Source organism: Streptopelia decaocto (genome assembly GCF_964273445.1).
Source record: "Streptopelia decaocto genome assembly, chromosome: 12".
Classification (NCBI taxonomy): domain Eukaryota; kingdom Metazoa; phylum Chordata; class Aves; order Columbiformes; family Columbidae; genus Streptopelia; species Streptopelia decaocto.
The window spans coordinates 18,040,335-18,060,656 of NC_138667.1; the positions used below are offsets into that span (position 1 = coordinate 18,040,335).

General features: G+C 51.1%; 1 protein-coding gene across 1 annotated transcript; it reads right to left on the reverse strand.

Moving 5' to 3' along the window:
- Nucleotides 1-1,498: 1,498 nt before the first annotated feature.
- HDAC3 (histone deacetylase 3) lies at nucleotides 1,499-18,416 on the reverse strand. Its single transcript, XM_082064058.1, has 15 exons — nucleotides 18,298-18,416; nucleotides 17,998-18,080; nucleotides 11,508-11,650; nucleotides 10,408-10,489; nucleotides 9,077-9,133; nucleotides 8,931-8,986; nucleotides 6,649-6,782; nucleotides 6,300-6,380; nucleotides 6,136-6,209; nucleotides 5,077-5,141; nucleotides 4,155-4,244; nucleotides 3,980-4,038; nucleotides 3,513-3,592; nucleotides 2,976-3,133; nucleotides 1,499-2,713 (listed from the first exon to the last, which is right to left on the reverse strand). Exons 1-15 carry the CDS (start codon nucleotides 18,350-18,352, stop codon nucleotides 2,644-2,646), a joined length of 1,287 nt encoding a protein of 428 aa, XP_081920184.1. The 5' UTR covers nucleotides 18,353-18,416; the 3' UTR covers nucleotides 1,499-2,643.
- Nucleotides 18,417-20,322: the final 1,906 nt, after the last annotated feature.

Here is a 20,322-nt window from a genome sequence, read left to right on the forward strand (position 1 = left end):
AAGGGGGAATTCCCTTTTTTCCCCCAAAAAATCAAACACTTTGTGCTGCCCACAATGGGAGCCTGGATTCCCCTGTACATCAGTTTTGCTGCAGGGGTGATGACAGCAGCAAAGGGAACAAGACAACCCTGACCCCAGGTGAGACAGCAAGGCAGAATACAACAAGTTTATTTTCTATTCAGACACAAGCTTTTCTTTTTCCCAGCCTGGCTGATCACTGGAGCTGCACTTTGCGTCTTCTGATTTGCAACAAGCATTGTCTCCATCACAAAAAACTAGAAACAAATTGAGCTGATTATACAGGTCAGAGTAAAGTCCACCCAGCCTGTGCTGCCGAATGACAAACGCAGGGACAGCACCGGCACAGGTGAGCACACAGCAACACCTCTCCAGAGCGCCCACCATCACCATCAATTTGCACCCAGAACTGTATTTCATAACCTTTATTTTATTCTCCCTGTCCCTTTTTGAACCCACACTCACAATACCTGGTGGCAAAAAACTTGAGCGGCTCAACCGGGTGTGCTCAAAGCAACCTCCTTATGCTTGATATTTTAACTTGATGCTCCTCTAATTGCTAAATATTTGGAGAAACCCTGACATTCATGGTTTTATAGACCTTACAAATCCTTTCCCAGCTTGGTTCTCTCTCCCCAGCTGAGGATCCTCATCAATGGGGTCACTCATCACACCTTCGAGCATCCTTCTCCACACCGAGGCTAAGCCTACCATAACTTCCTTCTAATGGGAGTAATGCTGACTTACTGCCTGCGTTACGCTGTAGTTACACAAGCTCAGCTCAGCTCTGGCCAAGCTTTACCCCTTTCCCACAAAGCTGGAGCCTTGGGCAGGCAGTTGCACAAACACCCAACCAGGAACAGGTATCGCCTGTGAACACATCACCAGACTGGTTGAGCTGGTGTCTCCTCCTGGCCCTCACCTCCCAAACCAGATACTTTTTCCTTCTCTACCTTGTTTTTCCACAGGTTTATCAGCAGAGACTAGACCCAAGAGGAACGGCATCCACACAGCCCAGCGTGAGCTTATTTGATAGAAGTTTAATGGACCTGGGGAAGTGGAGAGGGAAATCACGGTGGGTCTAAAAGCAAAGAAAAACAGTCACTTTAGGAAAGTGAGACTGCAAAGAGCAAACTCTTCTGGAAACTGCAGCTCAGAGAAACCATGATATTTAAAACAATTGTGGGAAAGGTTTCTTGAATCAGCTCTGCAGCTTCCTGCCAAGCTTTTACTGACACAGAGGCACAGGCAGGAGCGTCCACCAGCCCACATGTCCTCTTGTGAGGGAATCCAGGGCGCTCTCCTCATCATGCACTGATGGCAAAAACTCACCAGTGCACACTTTGAGGAGCTGAACACCCCCCGTTCATTCAAACAGCAGAGAACGCTGCCCCACCGGGCACAATCTGCATGTCTGCCACCCTTGGGAGGACAGGAGCCGAAAGGGTGTGAGCATTAAAGAGACAAACAACAGGTCAGGTAAGAAAAATACTGCCTCTTCATTTAATGTTTTAAGACCTCAGTAAACAACCAGAACAGTACAGAGAGTCCGAGGCTAAACCCTTCCCACCTCCCCAAACGCAAACTCCAAACCGCGACAGGTACCAGGCGACAACTCGGAAGAAGGAGCAGCAAAATTTGGGAATTGAGGGATGGCCAAGAGGAATCCCTGCTGTGTGAGGGCAAAAGGATGGGACATGGAGGACGCAGATTTCCTCACCCGCAGGCAGAGCTGGGGCTGGTCAGGAGGGAAGAGTTTCCACCCCAAGCAAGCAGCCCAAATCTCCTGCTCACACACAGAAGGGCCAGGTGTGAACTTGGAAAACACAGCTGGAAGCTACAGCAGAGGTGCAAGACACATGATGTGCTGACCTTGGTAGCCAAACCTCTGTCCCACAGGGATTTTAGCCTCTCAAAGGACAAAGAAAACCAGGGAAGTTAGGTCCAACTTGGCAAGTGTTGCAGCGCTCCCTTGTGAACACAAAACTGAGCACGGGGGGAGTGAACAAGACCGGGCCCTGCACACGTCCCTCCCTCCTGCTGCTGGGACACTCCCGACCCCATCCCACAACTGGCCTTGTCTTCTCAAGTGGTTTTCCTTGAGCTGCGGAGCATCAGATGGTTAAAGGCATGTCGGGAAGTGAACCCCAGCGCAGGTTTCTGAGGAATTGATGTGGTATGTGAGTGGAGGGCCGGGAGAGCAGGACGCATCAGGTGTTGCGGCTGGAGAGAGGCAGAGATGGCAGCACAACCGCTCCGCTCCCACCCCGCTGGCAGAACCCACACAGGGGTTATGGGGTGACGGAACCAGCGCGGGCCAGGTTGGGAAGGCAGTTGCATGGCTGCCGGACGGTCCATGGCACAGATTCAAGCGCTGCTTGAATTTCCATTCCCAGAGCAGCGATAGCTGGAACCGTGATGGGTGGTGGAACTTAAGGAACACGTTTCACTGCTCTCTGCCTCTCCAGCTAGCAGAAGCCTGCGGTGGTGCCACTTCTGCTGCCACCGCATGCAATCAGATCCAAAGGGAGGGTTAACTGGCGTCTACACAGCCCAGTTAACTGCACCAAGCACCAACGTCCCACACGGGGCCGCGCCATAGTCCAGAGCCCCACGGCAGAGCCCTCAGATCTCAACGTCGCTCTCTTTGTCGTTATCGTGGTCACCATCGTAAAACTCATTGGCAGCTTCAGGTCTGGGGAAAGAAAATCACCATCAGAGCCCTGATACCCTTGGGGTCAGAGAAGAATGCCCAGGTCATGCTGGCAAAGGTCAGAAGACACCCCGCACGCTCCATGAAATGTTGTGAGAGACCACACATTTCTAGAGAGGCTCCCTGGATAAAACCAAGGGCTCAGAAGTGACTTAGCAACCCTTCTAGGAAACACAATGGTCTCCAGTGTCCTAGCAGGGGTTGGAAAGAGAAGCCTGTCTGTCCGGAACGAGAGAGCTGGTACCTGCTGTAGTTTTCCTCGGAGCCTCTCTCCTCCGGATCAGGCTCATCTGTGCGATCGTAGCTGAGCAAGTCAGAAGGGACATCGTGGATCTGCACGCTGGGAGCATGGTTCAGCATTTTCAGGTTCTCAAATATCGTCTGCCTGATCTGATCCAAGTACTACATTAAAAAAAAGAGAGGGATCACAGCAAGATCTGAGGCACAACTGTCAGCACTGCTCCCTGCCTGAACCATCTCTCTGTGGCCATGAGAAAGACAATTGTGCAAAAAGCTCTTTATCAGAGCAGAGGAGGTGGAAGAGTTAAGTCAATCATTTGAGACTCAAGCTCGCAGAAAAAGAGAAACAACTCAGCAAGGTTCTCAAATGCTACAAGACTTTCTGACATCCCAGAGTGTCTTATTCTGCTTGTATTTCATCAGGTTTCTGCCACACAAAAAATTCCTTGCCGGGGCTCTACTTGGTTTCATAGGAGAGAGCATCAGCCACAGGGTTTTGGGAGCAAACAGCTGACACTGAAATCAGGCCGCAAGCACTCACCTGCCTGGAGTTCTGATTTTCAATCCTCGTACTGACGTCAGGGTGAAGGGTGAAGTCTGGAGCAAAGTATTCGAAGTACTCTGTGACGGAACAAGTGACAGTTACAGCCCGCACTACCCTACGGGGAGCAGTGTGCGCTGCCAGCATGGCAGGGGGACCAGATCTTGATAAATAAAGTGATGTACAGCTCTGTGCCCACAAGGAATTACAGCAAACAGAGCGAGCAAAAGTAACACTGAGGTTACTGAACAGGAACAATCCAAACTGAATGATACATGACACAGGAAGCATCTGTCTGCCCAGCAAAGCCCATGAGAGGTGGTAGGAGGCAACCAACGTAATGTCTAAGATCAGAAAGTGTTGTCACTTTGGCCCTGGTCATGCAGAATAGAAGTGTTAATTCTTCAGCTGATGTAGCAAATACTTTAGCTCAGCTAACAAGGAAAAAAAATGGAATTTCAACTTACCACTGTATGGGAGCTCTTCGCTAATTGCTTCCTCTACAAGCAATGATGTTTCATAAGTCCTGAAAAGATGGAAAAAGATGAGCGCAGTCCAGGGAAAGCTACATGCTGCATGCAGGGACAAAGCCCACAGAAAATGATTCATCAGTGGCCTTCAGCAAGCAGAGGAGAAACCCACCAGCATCGTGCCACATTGCGGACTGTGTAACCACCTCCTCCCAGGACCAGCAAGGGGATGTTGAAGCTCTTGACGTACTCCACGCACTCCCTAAAAAACCCATACAAAAAAAAAAAATGTCAGAGCTGTTAACCACAGCACACATTCACGGTTCAGAAATGCCACCGTGCACCCAACGCCACCACACTGATGTGATACACTCAGGGCTTTCACCCACAGAATCAATCCCAGCCTGGTTGGGGCTGAAAGGACCTCTGGAGATCCCCCAGTCCAACCCCTGCTCACGCAGGGTCACCAGAGCAGATCACACAAGTTGGTCCAGGCAGGTTTGAATGTCTCAGAGAAGGAGACTCCACACCCTCTCTGGGCAGCCTGGGCCAGGCTCTGGCACCTCCCAGCAAAGACATTTCTCCTCATGTTCAGATGGACCCTCCTGTGTTTCAGTCTGTGCCCACTGCCCCTCACCCTGGTGTTGGGCACCACTGAACAGAATCTGGTCCATCCTCTGACACCCACCCTGGAAATATTTATAAACATTGATAAGATCCCTCTTAGTTTCTCTTCTCCAGCTGAACCGCCCCAGCTCTCTCAGCCTTTCCTCATAAGAAAGATGTTCCAGACCTCTCAGCATCTTCATAACCCACCACTGGACTCCTTCCAGTAATTCCTTGTCTTAAACTGGGGAACCTGAACCATATTCTACTCCATGAACCACCACCCTGCAGTGCCTCGCACAAAGTCTCATTCCGAGACCCCTCCTGTCACACAGGAGTTAAAAAACACAATAAAACCAAAAAACTGCTGGTGTTGCTCAAAGGCAAAAGTCCAAGCTCCAGCCTCACAGCAGAGGACTCACTAGAGCCCTTCAGACCAAAGAATAGTCCTTCAACTACCTGCTCTGCCCCAGCCCCACTGTACTTACCCGTGTCCTCTTATACTGAGGTTAAAACAACCCAAACGGTCACAACCCAGAGAATCAGCACCGCACTGGGGAACAGAAAAAGAAAACAACAATTCAGTTTTTGCTAGGGAGGCTGTGTGGCAGTTACACATCCCCCTGAGACCTGGAGCCTTCAATGGGGCAGTTTTTAGCACGTTTTGTGACCCACTGTGCCTGTCCCCATGTACAACACCCAGGGTGGTACCAAGGTGCTGATAATCACATCCTCCCCTACCCCAGGTCAGGGTGACTTCACCTCTACAAGCTGGTGGGGCAGGAGGGGTGAGACCTTGAGTCAATTGGCAGGTTTGTGAGCAGAGGAGGTGCCCAGAGTAGCTGCAGAGCTTCTGGACCATGTTGTAATGCCCGCAGCCAGATCTGACCAGACTATAAAACGGGGTTCCTGCTTCAGCCCTCTCGGACTGGTCTTCTCGGAGCAGCGGGTCTGTGAACCTGAGCCCTCTCCTTAGACTGGGACACCATCTAAGGAGACTTCCTGGGATTGAGAGTGCCTCACCCCCTCATTTGGGTGAGTGGTAATTTACTGGATATATCTGTGAATGAGTCCTTGCCCAACCCAGGTGAGTGATTATTTCTTGTGGGTAGCCTGAAGTCAGAGGGCTCTGGTTTTGTTTCTTGTGTGTGCATGCACGCTGTGCATCCTCATTATTCTGATTTTGCTGTACCTCAATAATCTCCTCAACTGATATCCAAACCTGTATTTTATGTTGTCAGAGTGCTAACTAACTGTATAAACCCTGTTTCTAGTTGGTTTATTTGCTGCGCTTTTCTGGCCAGAATAAAGTCTGTTTTGGAACTTGTTGTCTGCCTAAAACTGACTTTGGGGTGTCTCTATGACAGAGGTGTTGCTTTCTAGACATACATCAGTATCCTCAAGCTCCAGTCACCCCCATTCACCAGAGGAGGGAGACACCCCAACCCCAAGCCCCTGGGAAGAGGAGGTAACACCTCAAAAGCAGCCCCCTCCATCCCCCAGCCTCCGAAAGGGACAGACACATATGCGCAGACTCGCTCTCTTACCTGCAGCACTATGCAGGTGGGCTGATAATAATCTACCACCTGGTTAATGACCGGCTGGAAGAGGTGTTTGTAACCTTGGGAGGGAAACACAGATCAGTCGTTGCTCTGGAGCAGAAGGACCAGCAAATGTACGGGGAATGGGACAGCAGGGAACAATAACTCACTTTGGTCATCGATGCCATCTCGGAGAGGCACGTTGAGACAGTAATAACGGCCGCTCTCTGCACCAACTTCATACATGTCACCTGGTCAGGGACAGACAGGACAGCCACATCACTGAGACTTCAGAGGCCAGACCTGGTCTGGGTTGAAATCTCTGTTAACCTAGCTAGGATCCATCTTTCTGAACAAATAACTATACTTTTGCTCATCTCTAATAGTTTTCCCATGCCTTTTCTTCCATCGTTTCTCCCTGCAGCTCTGATTTTGTAATTTTACACTTTCATACTCCAGCAGAGGCTTCAAAGGATTCTGAAACAAGGCCAGGTTCACACTGTAAGGGAAGACAGATACCTGTGCCAGGAAAGAAATAGTTCCCGTATTTATGAAATGACACTGTCATGACACGGTCCGTCAAGTAGAACGCCTCCTGCACACCGTCTCCGTGATGGATGTCGATATCAATGTACAGAACACGCGGGTGATACCTATGCAATAAAGGAGGAAAAGGGAAAAGCAGCGTCACTGTCCGCATGGCACCCAGCCCCACTGTTCCCTATGCGCCTCAGCGTCACCCAGAGCTCTACAAACCACCACCAACATACACCCCTTTGCCAAAAGAACTGGCCTGTCCCACCCCAGGCACATCAAATGGCTTTAGATACCTGACATCTGTACGCAGCCAAACACACCCCACCACTAAACATTTCCTTCTGATGCGCTTGGGAAGAGATATTAGAAAAACAGGTGTTCACATGGGGCCAGAAATACCTTGGAAAGCACATGACAGAGAACCTATTTTAACCGAGCAAGGGTTAGAAAGTCGTGGGGTTTTGTTTCTTTTACAAACAAGCTGCTGTTAGTTAATCTTCAGGAGCTCAAATGATTTTTAACCACCTGTGTAAATGAAAAGTAATCCAGCCAAGGAGGCTGCAGGAACATTTCCTTCCTCTGCATCCCAGATCAATGGCAGCTTTATGATTCATCACCCAGCACCAACAACACCAGGCTGGGCTAAATTTACTGGAGAAGCTGCTGCTGGGTCACAGAGACAGAGGGAGAAGAAGGGGAGACAATCACAAGCAAAAGCACTGGGGGAATGTCAAAGCCCATGTGCTACTGAGCACAGGAGACGCAGCCCTAAGCCATCCCTGTCTGCCTGCCCGGCTGGAGAGAACTTCTCCAACTCTTCCTAAGGAAATACAGCATCTGGTCAGTCCCCAAAGCACAGGGATCTGGCATCCACACCAAAATCCATGGGGACTGGGGAGAGACCTGAAAAAAATAACCACACAAGACAACATTGAAACACAGAGGAGGAGCCTGTGGTTTGTATCATCTGCATTGGAACCACACCTTATAGAATCATAGAATCATTTTGGCTGGAAGAGACCCGCAAGATCATCCAGTTAACCCAACTCTAGCACTGCCCCACGTCCCTGAGAACCTCATCTCCATCTGTCCAACCCCCCCAGGGATGGTGACTCCAGCACTGCCCTGGGCAGCCTGTTCCAATGCCCCACAGACCTTTGGGGAAGAAATTGTTCCCCACATCCAACCTCAACCTCCCTGACACAACTTGAGGCCATTTCCTCTGCTCCTGGCACTTGTTCCTGGGGAGCAGAGCCCGACCCCCCTGGCTCCAAGCTCCTTTCAGGCAGTTCAGAGATCAGAAGGTCTCCCCTCAGCTCCTGTTCTCCAGCTGAACCCCCCAGGTCCCTCAGCCGCTCCCATCACACTTGTGCTCCAGCCCCTCACCAGCTCCGTTCCCTTCTCTCAATTTGCTCCAGCACCTCAAGGGCTTTCTTGGCGTGAGGGGCCCAAAACTGACCCCAAGATTCGAGGTTTGGCTTCACCAGTGCCCAGGACAGTGTAAGTGAAGGTTCCAAACACCAAGTAGGGACGACTGGCAGAGAGGGAGGAGGAACAAGTAATCCCAGTACATCCCATAAATGTGACTTGGAGAGCGACTAAACTTGCCATCAATCCTGTAACCACTCTCTGTTCGACCCCAAACCTTCTTTAATTCTATAACATCTTGTCTCAGATTCAATGACAAGCAAAGCATTTGAGAGTACAAAGAAAAAATAAATCACAGATCAACCCATAAATAGAAGGTATTTCTGTAACTTTTCCCCCATTCTGAATTTACTTTTCATTAAAAAAATAAAAATCTCTCTCTGATGCTTTTCTACTCAAAGCAAGTGTCCTTTGATCATCCATGTGTTGCTCAAGTCCCGTTCTTAAGCCATTCAGGCAAATCAAGAAAAATTTGAGCCATTTAATTGTCTCCAGTGAGCCATAACTTGCATTTACCTACAAAAGCCTCACTGTGGCAAAAATTCTGAGACTCAGGAGACCCTGAAATGAGTATTTCACAGATGGATAAGGAGAAATGGAATTGAATAACTTTTCTGTATCACTTAAGCTGCATGCGAGAGAACTGGAGTCAGATATTCCAATTCTCAAGCCGCATTTCTTGCACCTAAAGAAGAGGACAGGCCAAAATTCAAGTTGTTGGCCTCCCTGGACTCTAAAAAAGCAAATTATGGGGGAACAGAGAGAGGGAAGAGTGAAGCAGCAGAGGGAAATCACGTGCCAGTCAGGCCAGCACTGCACTTGCCCCGTGTGCTTACTTGAGCAGCTCCAGGATGCCGATAACGATGTCGTTAACGTAACAAAACCCAGATGCCTGTGAGTTAGAGAAATGAAGTCGCATCAGAACAGGATCAATGCAGAGCCTGGGCCTCAAAAGGAGGAATATGCAGATCTGCCTCATTACCTCAAACTTTTTGGCATGATGCAGGCCCCCTGCCCAGTTTATCGCAATGTCGCAAATCTAAGAAAGGAAAGAGAAGTTAAATCAAGGTGACAACATGGTCACAACAACCTTGCACCCACTTCCACCTGCTCAGCCCCATGGCCCACAAACACTTTTCTGTCCTGTTCCTGTTCCTGTAGAGGCCTTTCCAAAGCTCCATCTCGGTCATCAGCCCAGTTTCGGTGACACCATGTCCATACTGGATTATTCCTATGATCTACAATCCCTGTCAGACCAGTAAAGACCATCTCCCACCTCCCCTCCCTCCTGCAGCAGGCAGAGCGCCTGGCACATGCAGCTGGTTCCCACACTTGCTCCTTATAGTCATTAGACCTTCCTCAGGTCTCTAAAAGACTCAAAACTCCGTAGGTTTTTATTTTTATATCCTCCCAACAGACCCTTTTCTTCAGACCTTTGGTGGGATCTCATTTAGTGCATTTCCACAGCAGAGACCTGCCAGCACTCTCGGGGTCTCCCAGCAGCCTATATCACTGAAAACCCCAAGTCTGTTCTGCCCCTTGTTTGTTCTGCAGCGCTGAGAGTACTTTGTGACTTCAGCTCTACTCTGCCCTGGTGAGGACACATCTGGAATACTGGGTCCAGTTCTGGGCTCCCCAGTTTAAGAAGGACAACGAATTACTGGAGAAAGTCTAGTGGTGGGTTACGAAGATGCTGAGGGGTCTGGAGCATCTTTCTAATGAGGAGAGACTGAGAGAGCTGGCTCTGTTCAGCTGGAGAAGCTGAGAGGGATGTGATCAATGGGATCAATATCTCAGGGTGGGTGTCAGAGGATGGACCAGGCTCTGTTCAGTGGTGCCCAACGCCAGGGTGAGGGGCAACGAGCAAAGACTGAAAGACAGGAGGGTCCATTTGAATATGAGGAGAAACGTCTTTGCTGGGAGGTGCCAGAGCCTGGCCCAGGCTGCCCAGAGCGGGTGTGGAGTCTCCTTCTCTGAGACATTCAAACCCGCCTGGACCCACCTGTGTGATCTGCTCTGTGACCCTGCGTAAGCAGGGCTGGGCTGGGGATCTGCAGAGGTCCCTTCAACCCCAAACGGTCTGCAATTCTGCAATCCTCTGACTCCCTCCAGATTGAACATCTACTAACCAGTCATCTCTGACAGTACAGGAATGGTCTCAAGCTTAACAGTCCTGCAGTACTCAGTATGTACATTGCAGCCCAGCAGTGCTTGCCAGGGTGTTTTACAAAACAAATCCGAATCTCCATAAGTTGAAACACGAGCGTTAGCCAACTGGTTTTCAAACAGATGAAAGCACATCAGCTCTGTTACCTTGTTGTTCAGCTGTGTTGCTCCTTGCAGGGAGGCCCCAGTATAGCGAGAGCAAAATTCAAAGAGGCCTGGGAACACCGGGCTGAAAAAGAAACCATGATTGAACCACAGATCATTTCACACCTTCCCATTTCTCCAGAGCAAAGCCAGGAATAAAACTGACCCAAGTAAAGGCAAAACACATTATCTGTGACAAGGGTTAATCTGGGATCACTCTGACTCTGCTGAGTACCAGCAGACGGCAATCGGGCTGCAAACACAATGATCGTTATCAAATTCACCGAGTTTGCCAAACCTTCTGAGCCAGGCCTGACAAGACATCTCGTCACAAACTACATTCACGGACAAGCAAGGGCTTAAAGGCTGCTAGTTTTCTTTCTCCCCCTCTCATTTCTGCTAAGAAAATGGTTTCTGACCATAAGAGCAGCAAGATGACAGAACAGTCTTCTTACTCTCAGCCTAAATATTAAAACCCAGACTATACCTGCTTGGGACAACACTGTTCTTTAGCTAACGTAACCCCTCCTGTGCTCATCCAGCTTTCCCCTCTACGGAACCCATAAGAACAGTCTTACTGACAGCCCTTGAAATCCTCAACCAGACAAGACACACTATCCTCTGTCACCCACAGAGCCTTTCCACACTTCTCTTTCAAATTTAATCCCTCGTGACCACTAAAGATTGGAAGTGAATATTACTAACGAGATCTCATGCAGTTTTGTACAGAAGCACGAGTATCTCCTTAGTCCGACCTGAAAAAAATCAGGCTCTCAAAGCTGTCTTGAGTTAACATGCACATATTAAGGTACCTAAAATGACAGGTGATTAGTTTAATAAAATAGCATGTTCAAGAAGAACTAGAGGCTCTGCAAGAACAGGCAGACACAGTCTCCAACCCAACACACAGCCTAAAGGTAGATCCAATAAAGGAGGAGTGCAAGATCTACAGAGAAGGAATCAAGGAGGTTCTAATAATGTGACACACACTGGAGGGACACACACCTTGCTCTGGTTAAAAACAAGTAAGAAATGGGTCACTGCACAAGAGCTCTCTGGACAGGAGCAGCCGTTCCCGCTGCGGGTTTGCACCAAGCACTCACCAGTCGTCACCCACGTTGAAGGCGTTGAGGCTCTTGGTGAAGCCCTGCATGTTGTTGGGGCTCACGCGCTGCAGGAAGTCGATGTAATCCTCTGAATGGAACCGGCACATATCGTGCTGGGACGCCTGGTACGGCTTGAAAACCTTGGAGAGAGAAAGGCAAGGCTTACTGCCCACCCAAACCCACGTTTGTTTTGGCTGTGAGAAGTCTCAAGCTAACGGACAAACAACCCAAACGAGGTACGTTAAAAAACCACATTCCAATATGTCAGCTTCCTGACATTCCTGTGCATTTAAATTCAACATGTTGCTCCATGAAATCCACCTTCCTACAATTCTAACACCTTGACACTGTGGTGGTTTCGGTCCCTCTGTCAGATCTGCCTGTATAGGCTGATGGGTTCAAAAGTTATTTGCAGAAAACTCCCAGACAGACAAACTGTTGCATAAGCTTTGTTTCTTTTGGAAAGCCGGTGAAAAACTCTCAGGGAGCTGGATGGATTCAAATTAAAGATCTTGTGACAACACACGCTTGCCAGTTTGGCACCTAATGCGCATACGGCGAACGGACGGGAAGTTAAAAATTAACATCACGTACCTGGCAAGAGGAAATTAAAGTTGCACTGAAATCATTAAGAAATCTTTGTTGTGTTTCCCAATTTCTCTTAATTACACGTGCTTCACAGAAAACGTGGTACATGAGAAAAATAGGAAGATGCACAAGCTTGTGCTCCGGAGGGAAAATTTTTCAGGGCAACAGCACCAATGTGCTCGTTCCCTGGGCTAAGCAGGAAATGTTAGTTTTCTGAGACAGAATATACCCTAATAAACACGTTCTCCTTTCCTGACTTGATCTGTATGGTGTTTTCCACAGGGACACGCAGGGTTTGGTGTTTCTCAGAGGCCACTGCCTCTGATGGCTCCAACAAGGAGGATGAGACTGAACCACGAGCCATTACACAGAATCCCAGAATGTCAGGGGTTGGAAGGGCCCTGGAAAGCTCATCCAGTGCAATCCCCCCATGGAGCAGGAACACCCAGATGAGGTTACACAGGAAGGTGTCCAGGCGGGTTGGAATGTCTGCAGAGAAGGAGACTCCACAACCCCCTGGGCAGCCTGGGCCAGGCTCTGCCACCCTCACCCCCAACAAGTTTCTTCTCATATTCAAGTGGAACCTCCTGTGTTCCAGTTTGTACCCATTGCCCCTTGTCCTGTCACTGGTTGTCACCAGAAGAGCCTGGCTCCATCCTCCTGACACTCCCCCTTTCCATATTGATCCCCATGAATGAGTCCCCCCTCAGTCTCCTGTTCTCCAGCTCCAGAGCCCCAGCTCCCTCAGCCTTTCCTCACACAGGAGATGCTCCACTCCCTTCAGCATCTTGGTGGCTGCGCTGGACTCTCTCCAGCAGTTCCCTGTCCTGCTGGAACTGAGGGACCACAACTGGACACAATATTCCAGGTGTGGTCTCCCCAGGGCAGAGCAGAGGGGCAGGAGAACCTCTCTGACCTACTGAACACCCCCCTTCTAACCCACCTCAGGTACCATTGGCTTCCTGGCCACAAGGGCCCAGTGCTGGCTCATGGTCACCCTGCTGTCCCCAGGACCCCCAGGTCCCTTTCCCCTACGCTGCTCTCTAATAGGTCATTCCCCAACTTATACTGGAACCTGGGGTTGTTCCTGCCCAGATTCAAGACTCTACACTTGCCCTTGTTATATTGCATTAAATTTTACCCCCCCAGCTTTCCAGCCTGTCCAGGTCTCTGGATGGCAGCACAGCTTCCAGTGTCAGCCACTCCTCCCAGCTTGGTGTCATCAGCAAACTTGCTGACAGTCACTCTATTCCCTCATCCAAGTCATTGATGAATATATTGACTAGTACTGTTGGCGCAGCTGCCAGGGGTGACAGCGAGACCTGTTCCCCATGGGAGCTCTGTGCAGGAATCCTGATTAAATCCAACAAGACCAGTGCTAGAGAGTCATCACAGAGCAGAAATAACTCGCATGATTTCCAGAGGCTCTCTTGGGCAACAAAAAGTATGAGATTCAAAACAGAAAGTGGAGAGGGAGAAAAAAAAGACCAAAAGCTTCAAAAGTGACTGTTGTGGTTTAACCTGAGCCAGCAATACAACCGCAATAGCCACTCGTTCACTACCCCCCACATAGGGGAGAGAATCAAAAGGGAAGGGAGAGACTTAGGTTGAGACAAACACAGTTTAATAAAAAACCAAAATACCAATACACTACTAGTAAATATATATAAAACAGAAATAGAGTAGAAAATAAAAGATACTCAATGCAATTCCTCACGATCTCCATCTGCACTGAGCAGCCCGTCCCAGGAAACAGCACCTGGTCCCAACAGTCGATCCCAGAGAGAGAGAATGGGGTAAAAAAACAAGGGAGAAAGGCCCAGAGGCCTCCGCAAAACAGCAGGATGGCAAAAGGCTGAACTAAAAGTCTCAAAGAGAATTCCCTGGGCTCTGACAAAAGGAACGAAAAAGGCGAGTGAGTCCAGAAGATCCCAACTCCCCTTAAATATGCAGCGGCCTTTAACGTGGAGGAGGCAGAGAGGGCGGGTAACAATGCACCCACAAAATTAACAGGAGCTTTTGTAGTCACAGCTGACTGTAATCCCTGTTTTCATTTGCTCAGGACTTCACCAGTCACCAGCTGTTCGGGGTGAAGCTTCCTCAGCCGTTTTCAGCTTCACAATGGGATCTTGTGGGAAAATGTGACTCTCAAAAAATGGGTTTCAAGCCTTAAAATACAGCAAAGCGTGCAGCTCTGCACAGAGCCTCATTCCAACATGGATTTGATATCTGGAAATGTAATGTCAGAATATTCTTTTTGCCGTTTCTCCAAGAAAAAAAATCCCAACTCTAGGGAAGTGATTTGTAGAAGTTCATCCATTTACAGTAAAAATCTGAAAGTCAATTCTGCACAGATTCCGTGTGCCCTGAGCGCACTCCAGCTGTACCCCCTGTGAGCGCAACGGCCAGTCACTGCGGCTGGGTGTGACTTTACTAGTGAATGGCATTAATTCCACAGGGAAGCTTCTCTGATGTTTAAACATACCACATTAATTTTATATATTGCCTTGAGGAACGGTTCCACTTTAGCACCTTCCTTCAAAAACCGACTGAAGGAAACTTTAGGGACAGGTTATTTTCTATTTGCTGTCACTCGATCCGCAAGTCTCTCCCCACAGCGGCAGATATGCTGGTTTGAACTTGAGCCCAAGCACCAGACACCTGCACAGTGCTGGAGATAATGACAAAGTTGTGCAGCACCAACAGGCAGGTAAAAAGCAGCCAAGATCGAACTTTTCCCTCTGCCCCACTGGTACTGATTTGGTTGTTCAGACTTTGCCCTGAAAAACCAAAAAAGATAAAAAACAGGAAAACCATCTTGCTGTCACACTTGCATGAAATTTGCACCTTGTCCTGGCTGTACAGTGAAGACACCGTGAAAGTGCCAGAATTAAAACTGCTGCTGTGATCCTGCTCTCCGGGGCTCACAACGATACAACTTGGATTTTAACATCTGAATCTCAAGTGCTTGAGAAGTAACTGGTAAGGACAGGCTTATTTCGGTATCACAACCACTAAACACTTGGTCAGGTCCCTGAGGGCGCAGTGGAAGTTGGTTCTGGTTTTGCTGAACATCTCACATTGGGATGAGGGGGCCCGGGGGGCAGTCACAGGCTCAAAAAGCACCTGGTCCAGCTGAAGAGGGGCTGGAATTCACACATTTCCGTCCAACAGCTCGGCACAATCGTGGCGTTTTCACAGCGATTCATGATTTATCACTAACACACTCTGCAGATGTGAAAACATCCCCGAGATGCACTGATCGAACCTTTTCTTCACAGCTTCAAAACAAGTCTGACTATTACCAGTTCCTTGCAAGCACCTATGACTGGGAGCAACAACCCACGAAAGAGTTCTACACTCATCTGGAGAGCACACAGCTTTGGGGTCACCCAGTTCAGGCTCATGAGGAAGAGGGGATGTGGCCAGTGTGCTGAGCATCACAGGAGCAGAGCCCGAGCGCAGAGGGTGAGGAACACACAGGATGACAAGCACAAAGAGGAAGGACACAGAAAGTCCCACCATCCCTCACAGAGCACAGCAATAACAGTTTTGTCCCCTTCTTATAGAAGAATTTTGGTTGGAGGAGACGCTCAAGATCATCGAGTCCAACCATAACCCACCCCTGGCACTGACACATGTCCTGAGAACCTCATGTCCGTCTGTCCAACCCTCCAGGGATGGTGACTCCACCACTGCCCTGGGCAGCCTGTTCCAATGCCCCACAGCCCTTTGGGGAAGAAATTATTCCCAAGATCCAACCTCAACCTCCCCGGTGCAACTTGAGGCCGTTTCCTCTGCTCCTGGCGCTTGTTCCTGGGGAGCAGAGCCCGACCCCCCTGGCTCCAAGCTCCTTTCAGGCAGTTCAGAGATCAGAAGGTCTCCCCTCAGCTCCTGTTCTCCAGCTGAACCCCCCAGGTCCCTCAGCCGCTCCCATCACACTTGTGCTCCAGCCCCTCACCAGCTCCGTTCCCTTCTCTCCACTCGCTCCAGCACCTCAAGGCCTTTCTTGGCATGAAGGGCCCTGTTTGCCAGCTGTGCACCGCGATGACTGACAGAAGTGCTTTCCACCTCTTTTAATGAGGTAACTCCTGGGAAAAAGACACTGTAAATGTCTCTGTGTATGCCTGTACATGTACATATATAAATACATACATATATAGATGTAAAACCAGAAGTGACTGGCACTGTAACCCACAACATTTAGAATAACACCCTTAGTACAAGCCCCTCCCCAGGGCACTTCAAACAGGTCATAGGCTGGGAGACAACAGGCAGCAGCTACACCAGCCGCTGGGTCAGATGGCACGGGCTGGAACGCTGCCAGCCAGCCCAGGAATTAAATCACTCAATGGTCTGAAACAACTCCAAAGCAATCCTGCCCCACCAAGAGCAAGAATAAGCCAAGAGGAGCAAAGCCAAGTCGCCCCAAAATGATCAGCAGCTGTAGGTGGCATGTGCTGGACGTCAAAATGGGCAAAAGTCACCTCAAAAGGGGCAGAACAGCAGAAAACTTTCACCATTCCTTCCTTGATCTTGTATTATGAGGCATTAAGCTACATGCCCTGTGCTCCCGAGAACTTTGTGTTCACTCTGTGCTGTGAGAACAGGTGAAAAGTGAACCAGGATTCTGCGGAAAGGAGCACAGCTCAGTCCTGCTTGCACCAAGTGAAAAAAATGCTTTAAAACGAGGGGTACACACATTCCTAGTGATATTCAATCACCCTTAAATGAGTTAATTTCTTGAAAGATGAAGATTTAAGCTTTGCTTTTGATTATTGCTACGTGCAGATTATGTTTTATCAGGCTGACACAGGCTGGATTTTGGGAAGAGAAAATCTTTCTAACAGGAAGAACTGAAGAGTGCTGGACTGGCTTGTCAGAGCTGGTTGGGCAACAAAGGCTTTGAAGAGCAGGTTGGACAATCACTGCTCAGGTGTGAGACGGGATTAGCAAACCTCATTAAGGCATCAAGGTGAATTAGCAAACGTCCTGAGGACTTTTTGTTTTTTCAGCTTTATGATTCCATGATCACACAGTTCACAGCAGTCACCAGGGCCTTCCTAGAAGGAGTTAAAGAGACAAATATAATGCCCGGTCCCCAGCAGCATCGCTGCAGCTCCAGGCACGGCCCTGCACACACAAGACTGAACAAGATGCCAACAACAAACAACAGAGCTTTTCAAATCGGCGCTGGGTGGTATGGTGGGGGTTCAGGCTCATGAATCACAGAATCATTTTGGAGGAAGAGACCCTCAGGTTCATTGAGTCCAACCCTACCCCAGCCCTGGCACTGACACATGACCCTGAGAACCTCATCTCTGTCTGTCCAACCCTCCAGGGATGGTGACTCCAGCACTGCCCTGGGCAGCCTGTTCCAATGCCCCACAGCCCTTTGGGGAACAAATTGTTCCCCACATCCAACCTCAACCTCCCCTGGCGCAACTTGAGGCCGTTTCCTCTGCTCCTGGCGCTTGTTCCTGGGGAGCAGAGCCCGACCCCCCCTGGCTCCAAGCTCCTTTCAGGCAGTTCAGAGATCAGAAGGTCTCCCCTCAGCTCCTGTTCTCCAGCTGAACCCCCCAGGTCCCTAAGCCGCTCCCATCACACTTGTGCTCCAGCTCCTCACCCAGAGAATGCCGCATCCAGCTTAAAGCCCGAGCTGCAACAACTCTGTCACCTGCTGTGCCAAAAGTGGAGCTGAAGGAGAAGCATCGACACAAGGAAGCTCTGGAGAACCTCCTAACACAGGCCAAGCCTTAGCATGGAAGCCAAGGCTGGGGTCAGCACACGGCTCTCCGGCACTTTCTGTGTGTGTCAAAACCTCAATCTCCCCTCCCTCCCACGGCTGCCCGAACCGCCCCCCGAGTCCCCGCCTTGTCCCAGGGGAAGCGTCACTTACGATCATCTTCTTGTAGAGCCCGTAGTGCAGCACCAGGCTGTGGGTGAGCGCCAGGCGGTGCGGCTTCATGGGGTGTCCCGCTCCTGCAAGCCAAACCACACGGGGAGTCACGGGGGGTGTCAAACCAGCCGGCCCAGCCCTGGGCCCGACGCGGGGCCGTGACTGGATCCGACCCCCCCCGGCCAGGCCCGCTCGGCCCCGGGACGCGCTGAGGGCACCGCCCCCCGGCCGCACCGCGTAGCCGGGCCCAGGCCACCGACGCGGTTCTTCCCCGGCCCCACCGGCCGCCCCCGCCCGCACCGTAGTGGAAATTCCCCACGTCCGGGTCGTAGAAATAGGCCACGGTCTTCGCCATGGCGGAGCGAACCGGACCCGCCGCCGCGCGCTCCTGCTCACGTCATCACCCTGCGACCGCGCCGCCAGACACCGCCTGCCCGAGCGGCGGGCAGCGCCGGGGGCGGGGGCGAGGGGCGGGGCTGGAGGCGGGGCGATCGTCGCTGCGGCGTCCCCGCGGTCCTACCGCCCGCCCGAGGCACCCCCGGCTGCCCCCAGCTACTCCCAGCGGATCCCAGTCGCTCACTGGATTCTCTTCTGTAGCCCTACAGCTGCCTGTAGTCAACCGACGCTGCTTCTCACATAGCCCCAGTCCACCCCAGCTGTCCCCAGTTACTCGCAGGTGATCCCAGTTACTCCCAGTTGATCCCAGTTGCCTCCTGGGTCCTCTTCCATAACCCTACCGCTGCCTCCCAGTCACCCCCAGCTGGCCCCAGTCACCCCTCGATGCCCCTGCTATGTGCCCAGACATGTCCCCTGGCTGCACCCAGTTACCCTCAGGAGATGCCAGCTCTTCCCAGCTGACCCCAGTTGCCCACTGTGTTCTTTTTCACAGCCCTACAGCTGCCTCCCAGTGACGCCCAGCTGCTCACCAGTTACCCCCACTTGTCTCTCAATCAGCCCCAGCTGCCCTCAGTCACCCTCAGCTGTTCCCAGTTACTCCCAGCTGGTCCCAGTTACTCCCAGCTGCTCCCCATTGCCCACTGGCTTCTCTCCTGTAACTCTGCAGCTGCCCCCCAGTCACCTCCAGCTGCTCATCAGTCACTCCCACTTGACACCCAGTCACCTCCAGCCTCCCCCAGCCACTCCCTAGTTGTCGCATCCCAACCACTAAGGGTACAGGGACAGGCCAGCGGGGTCTCGGTGGGGCACCCACACCTTGATGGGACTCGTCCCCTTCCCAGGAACACCCCCAAGCTGTGAGGAACGGGGACCATCGCCACCGGCTGTTACCTGGTCAAGCACCCGTCCCAGGTCCCACCCCTCCAGGGCGCGGGTCCTCCCGACTGTGGCAGCCTTGGAAAATAACCCAACTGGGGCTGGCAGGGAGCAGAGACAAGGAGGCACCGCTGGGCAGGTGGAAAACAAAAGTCAGGTGGAAAATTGTCGTGTGCGAATGGGAGAAAAAGCCCGAACCTCGCCCGGAGCCAGTGCGGGATGGGGCCGCGCCACGGGTGACGCCAGCAACAAAGAGCTTTTCCCTGTGGAGTGGAGAGAAGAAAGGATGAAAAGAGCTGCTAGTCTTGCTCAAAGGCTCGGAAAACAAATTAGCCAAAATCGGCACTTGGCAAGGTCCTGGTTCTGCCGCTCTCCTGCCTGACCGTGTCCCACAGGCAGGAGGTGGAGGGGGAAGGATGCTGCGTGAGAGCCAGGCTGCCCAAACCTGCCAGAAAACGGGGTCCCAAAGAGGAGCAGGCAAAGTGCAAGGACTGCTGAGGGACACACCAAGAGCTGGCTGAGGGTGGACACCACAGCAGATCAGCACCGGCTTCTCAGCGACGGGATTTTCATGTTGGGTAACAAATGTGTGGGAGGGAAACCCCTCGGTGTGCAGTAATGGGAGCTTTGTGCCTGCATGGCCCAGGGTGCGTGGGATGGGGCTGGTGGCGTGGCGTGGGGTTTTGGGTGCTGTGCTGGTGAGAGAACCAGTGTCAAGGTGCAATTAAATCGTGGGATTATGAAATGATGCTTCTGGCTGACTCTGCCACTCACTGCAGGGATGCTGCTCCCTCCGCGCTGCTCCTCGTGCATGTTTCCCCTTAGGATGCAGCTCCCCAGCACAGAGCAAGGGTGCTGCGGGGAACGCTGGGACCCTCTGGCTCTGACCACACAGGTCAGGGACACTCAGATGCCCAGCCCAATGGGCACTGAACCCCCCACCCACCATCTTAAATAAATAAGTTTTAAACGTGCTGAACAACAAGGGTGTAGCAGCAAACGCGTGGTGTGCGCTGACGTCTCGGCGGGGGCTGCGTGCTCGCATGACGATCA